Genomic DNA, 6,418 nt, shown 5'->3' on the forward strand with positions numbered 1-6,418 from the left:
AATAAAAAGAAAAGGGACTATTCATATTTGACGAAAGACCAAAATAGGATATCTGAACCAACAAAAAGGTTCATGACAGGAAAAAATGATCCAACAAAAAGTATGACCAAAAGCAAAAAAGATCCAATAAAAAGAATGGCCCAAAAATAAAAAAAACCAACAAAAAGAGAGTTATAATTATTAATTAGATGCAGAACAGCAGCACCAAATACGTAAGAGGTAAGACCATTCTGGATGGAGATTAGATTATTAGGGAATAGGCAGTGACACTGACACGGTGGACTGGGATTGTGTTGAGGCGTAGATAGAAAGAAAGCAAAAAGGAAAAGATGTTGAAGGTGAAGGTGTATGCGGACCGCATGTCCCAGCCATCTCGTGCCGTTCTTATCTTCTGCAAGTAATTTAATTCAACGTTGTATTTCTTTTCGGGAATTTGGATTCTGCTACTGCTACTGCTAATGCTAATGCTTAATTTCTCAATAGAGTTAATGGAATAGAATTCGACGAGATTAAAGTTGAAATCTCCAAAAGACAGCAGTTATCTCCCGAGTTTGCAGGTAATCGTTACAATTTCTATGCTTCCGAAGACACTTATCTACCTCTTTAATTAAACATCCATAATCCGTCTGTATCAGCTATCAACCCTTTCAAGAAACTCCCTGCTATTGTTGATGGAAGATTCAAGCTATTCGAGAGGTACTTTCTTCTTATTTCAATTTCATTCTTATCAATCATTTCCATGAATTTGAACTTCAATAAAATGTGTTCTTTTCTTCTTGGCAGTCACGCAATTCTTATCTATCTTGCTTCTGCCTTTCCTGGTATTGCTGATCATTGGTTAGTATTATCCCCTTTTCACTTATTTAATCACAATAATTTTCTTATGACTCCACAGATATGTGAATGACCACAGTGTTAGGTACTTGGTTGTGACATCTGCGTCACTTAAATTAAATGGAAAATCAACGATGCTTCATATTTTAAGATGATATATATATATTTGCCCCTTATTTTCTGTGGTTTTGATACTTCTTTGTACAATTTGATCAGGTACCCAGCTGATCTTTCTAGGAGAGCTAGAATTCACTCTGTGTTGGATTGGCATCACCTGAACTTGCGCCATGGGGCAGGTGCTTTATTTTTATGCTGAATGTCAAATTAAAATCAAAGTTAATACTATTTCAGAAGTTCATATTTATGTTGACTTCCTTTCATAGCTTTATACACTGGATGGCTGGAGCTTTATACTTCAGAAAATTGTAGTGAACTTCCATGAAGTAAAAATATAAAGATTATACCTCAGAAAATTGTTTCAAACACCCCATTCTGGATAATGTAAATAGTTGTAGATGACTGCATTAAACCAAACTGCTGAACACTGAACTAGACTGAATGGGAGGCTAGTGACAAATTTCCCAATGCTGAGTACAAGTTCTAAATATGAGGGGGGGAAGCGGAGATGCAAATATTCTGCAACAGGTTTCTTTATATGTAGTATAAACTGTAGAAGAACCCTCTTTCCTTTGAGATTTCCTGTTGGCACTAATTATTACAGTTCTTGTTGTGGTTGATTTACATTCTTCTCGTGCATGTTCATGATAATATTATGTTTTACATGAATTTCAAGCAATTTCCTTTGAGCATTGAACATGCTATTTTTATATTGTGTGCAAAAGTTTTCCAGCTTTCTCACTTTTTGATGACCTGCTCTTCTTCTACTAGCTCCATTTGTTCTACATAGTGTGCTAGCTCCAGTACTGGGCCTACCACTTAACCCAAAAGCAGCTGCAGAAGCAGAGAAAATTTTGATATCATCACTGTTAAAATTAGAGAATATATGGCTTAAGGGGAATGGTCGATACTTACTTGGCAACTTGCAACCGTCTATAGCGGACCTCAGCCTCGTCTGTGAAATTATGCAATTAGAGGTGAGGGGAGTAAGTCAGGCTATCATTTTGGAGTTGATGAGTTCATAGTAAATAAATTCTGAACGGCTTTCTCAATGCGTTGCAGCTTTTAGATGAGAAGGATAGAGAACGTATTCTTGGCCCGCACAAGAAAGTTCAGGAATGGATTGAGAGCACAAGAAATGCAACGAGGCCTCATTTTGACGAAGTTCATAAGGTCCTCTATAAGGTCAAAGAGATCATTCAGGCGAAGCAATCTAATCAGGTAGATGGCGTGATGCAATCTAAGACTAAATCCCCGCTACCTTCAAAGATGTGACTAAACAGCCATGCCATTATCCTACTTGTGACAAACTTCAAATGATGATGTGGATGAACCTCGTGCCTCTGGACTTTGGCACCTCCTTTTTAAACTGCTCAAACAAATATGATTGCCCTTTGAAGGATTCTATCGAGTCTGAAGTCTAAGTGCAGATTTGACATCATATATTATGTTGGCCTGTACTTTACATTTGTGCAAAACCTTTTGGACAAGCTGGTAAAAATTCTTGTAATAAATGCTGGTTTCTTTTAAACCTTGCAGACACATTATATAGTTGGATGTATGTTTATACTCAGATAGTCATTCTGATTCTTAGGTCTTGTGTAATAGTATGCCATTCTCAGATGTTGAGGGTCATTCGATTCTAGGATCAAGTCCTTTCTACTATTTTTTCCCCTTATTAATCGGGAAGTCCATAATACATTAAGGAATAATATAAGCTGTATAATCACACTTCAATTTTCAATCTTTTAGGATTATTAAAAGCAATGAATCTATCTTAAATCCCATTTTGATTTACTGGTTCAAGTTTATCTTAATCACACTTCAATTTTCAATCATATCATGAATGATAATTTTACCTTTCACTCACATTTCAAACTTCTTGAGCATAAATTCGAGTACGCCACCAAATCTCCTTTATTTCATATATGGGTCATGTATATCATCTTTTCATAATCGATTCAAATCAAATACACCATCATATTTCAATCTTTTTGGAACATGAGTTACGTATAATCATTCACCCACATTTTAAGTTTTTAACTGTCATATTGATACAAATATTATCGATTGTTATAAGTTGTATCATCACACTTCAACTTTGAAGAACGGAGTATTCATTTCAATCTTTTAGATCATAACAACGACGAATTCCACCCTAAATCCTACTTCAACTTATTGGATCAAGTATATCATACAATAATTTTTTCATATTATAAAAAATAAATTTACCTTTCACTCACATTTCAAACTTCTTGAGCATAAACTCGACTAGAACACCGAACTATTCTTAATATATAAAAGTAGATACGTAAGCATGCACCACATTATTTTTGAGACATTTCTTTTCTCCTACTAATGCCATGTCAGCAATATTGCTTATTTGGCACAATTTTAGAATCAACCACTCAATTCTTACCAAATCAACTATTATTTTCAAATCAGCAAAATAATAAAATATATAAATAAAAAACTAAAAAATAGAATGCAATAAATTTGTAACCTCCAAATATATTGAATTCATATTCCTATATTTATTATATCTTACCGTTATAGACAATACAATAAATTTATATCCGCAACAATTAATTTATAAATTAAAAGTTTAAAAAATAAAAATTATATTTTATTACTTTAATTATATTTATTATAATCATTTTAATTTTTGCCAATGAGTTATACCTCAAATGGCATAGTCTCCCATATGGGTCGCGAGTTCGAATTTCTGTATCTTTGGTAAAAAAAGTAATCATTTTAATTTTTAGAAGTAACACTAAGTACAAAGAACTATTATTGTAGTTTTTACTTATTATTAAAAACAAATTCTATTTTATTTTACCAATATAAATTTTGAAAAGAATATTTGAAAACTAAAAAAAAAAACAAATTTATTAAAAGAGTATCAAAACGAAACCAAAAAATATATGATATTAGACATACATTTTCATATTAGATACAAATAAAAAACTAAAAAATAGAATCCAATAAATTTGTAACCTCCAAATACATTGAATTCATATTCCTATATTTATTATATCTTACCGTTATAAACAATACAATAAATTTATAACCGCAACAATTAATTTATTAATTTTTATAAATAACTCACTAAAGGTAATAAACGTCCATATTACAAATGTCATAATAATATTATTAATCATAATAAATTTTACGTTATAAGTATTTAAATTCCATACCATTTAAACTACATATATAAGTCTCTTATCACTATTCCTTCACATAACATCAAATTTAGCACAAAAAAACTTATTTCTAAACTGTAATGAGAATCTGATGATCAGGTATGACAAAAAAATCACAACATGCATCATACATTCATACTTACTTAAATACCATATACCTAATGATAACATAAATTGAATATTGGAATAGGAAAAGATCTTCACAATTTTAGCAACTATAAACGAAATTGATGACAAATTAGAATGGAACTATGTTAAATGTAAAAAAAGGGTTAGAAGAAAGCATATAAAAAAAGAAACAACTACATTTGTGGCACATGTAATCAAACACTACAATATCCAACAATAAGGTAACTCTATATACTTTTCATAATCTCATATATCAAATTATTAGTTGCTAGGTTCAGAATTCAATTAAAAGTTTTAGGTCAAAGTGTTACAACAACTTTTGTACTATTTGATGGCGACGCAAAAAACTTATTGGGCACAACTGCTTCAAATCTAATGACATTTTAGAAAAATAATGACATTAAAGTATCATCCCATCAAGAGATTAAGGAGAAAGAAAACCATACAAATTCAAGACACATCTTCTAAAGAAGAACATACATACAAAGATGGAACCAAATAACACAATAAAAAGTGCATCAAACTTAACAATTCATAAAGAACATGTCTTCACAAGAACCTACGACAAAAAGAAGAAATCACCAACTCTAACAACCAACAAAAAAAAAAGGAGGACGAGCGCCACATAAGATGACTAAATCCATCAACTAAAACAAATGCAAAAATCAAAGTGCATCAAACTTAACAATTCATAAAGAACATGTCTTCACAAGAACCTACGACAAAAAGAAGAAAGCACCAACTCTAACAACCAAAAAAAAAAAAGGAGGACGAGCGCCACATAAGATGACTAAGTCCATCAACTAAAACAAATGCAAAAATCAAACCACCAAATAAAAATGTCACTTTGTACAACTCCAACATCCAAATCTTTTATACTACAAATTATTTAAAATAAAACACCTTTTAAATTTAGCTTCAATTTACACATATTTAATTTATTTTTATAAAATATGACAATTTTTAATATTATTATATACTATTATTAATTTACCGTCCCGCGCATCGCGCGGGTCTCATTCTAGTATCCTTTATATTGGGTCATATAGGTCATATATATCATCTTTTCACAAAAGTTTCAATTCAAATATACATCACTTTCAATTTCTTTCGAACATAAAAATTATGAATATTGTCCGATCTTAATCTCATCAAACCATGGGTCAAGTATATTGCTTTATCTCATTGGATTGCACCATGGGTCAAATATATTGTCTGATTTTATCTCATTGGATCATGGGTCAAGTATATTGCCCAATCTTAATCGGGCCATGGATCAAGTGTGTTGCCTGATTTTATTTCATCGGATCATGGGTCAAGTATATTGCATGATATTATCCCATCCGACCATGAGTCATGCATATAAAACCATTTCAGCTTTGTAAGGTTAGACAACACATTTCAAATATCTCGGGACAGATACCATGCATATCATTCTTCATCACATCTCAAATTAGAGGATCAAGAATATCATATCTCAATTTCGGGTCACAAAAGCTAAGTATATCCGTCATATTCTCCCAAATTTAAATTTTGTTCGGTCTTCAAAGTCGAGCATATTATCACATCATTGTTTCCTGGTTATTGGATCCATGCCCGACTTAGCCGGTTGCGTCATTACAAAATCAAGAAGCATAATGTACCTTCACAACATTCCATTCATGGCTGAAAATATGCCACAGTGAACCCACAATTTATGTGTATCATAATAAGAACCTGAAAATTTGATGACAAGGAGCAGTATCAAAGTGACACAAACAAAATCCATATCTAACTCTCCAATCCATTTGAGAACTAATAATCTCAGCAACCAATTCTTCTTTATCTCCTTATTGGACAGCTGATGTCACACTTCCTAAATCAAATTTTGGCACTATTTTGACATATGCTAATCAGTTAAAAAAAATGTGTTCAAAATAACTATGTAATGTCGTTCTTATATTTTTTTTATAGGAAAAGAAAATTTCATTGAAGTATAGAGGAAACAAAAACAAAGAACTGGAAAAAAAGAGATCCTCTCAAGCCAAAAGGAAAACAAAGAGAATCACAACATTAATGAATTGTTGGTTTCCAATTCCTCAACATGTTTGAGAGGGAAAGTCCTCTAAGAAGTCCAAATGCTCTACATCATATAG

General features: G+C 31.8%; 1 protein-coding gene across 1 annotated transcript; it reads left to right on the forward strand.

Moving 5' to 3' along the window:
- Window positions 1-205: 205 nt before the first annotated feature.
- Window positions 206-2,724, forward strand: LOC130970730 (glutathione S-transferase T1-like). The gene is made up of 7 exons (XM_057896899.1): window positions 206-397; window positions 484-557; window positions 636-696; window positions 784-837; window positions 1,051-1,130; window positions 1,723-1,928; window positions 2,014-2,724. The coding sequence occupies exons 1-7, from the start codon at window positions 330-332 to the stop codon at window positions 2,224-2,226; spliced, it is 756 nt and encodes a 251-aa protein (XP_057752882.1). The 5' UTR covers window positions 206-329; the 3' UTR covers window positions 2,227-2,724.
- Window positions 2,725-6,418: the final 3,694 nt, after the last annotated feature.

Source organism: Arachis stenosperma, chromosome 3 (assembly GCF_014773155.1).
Source record: "Arachis stenosperma cultivar V10309 chromosome 3, arast.V10309.gnm1.PFL2, whole genome shotgun sequence".
NCBI classification, from domain to species: Eukaryota; Viridiplantae; Streptophyta; class Magnoliopsida; order Fabales; family Fabaceae; genus Arachis; species Arachis stenosperma.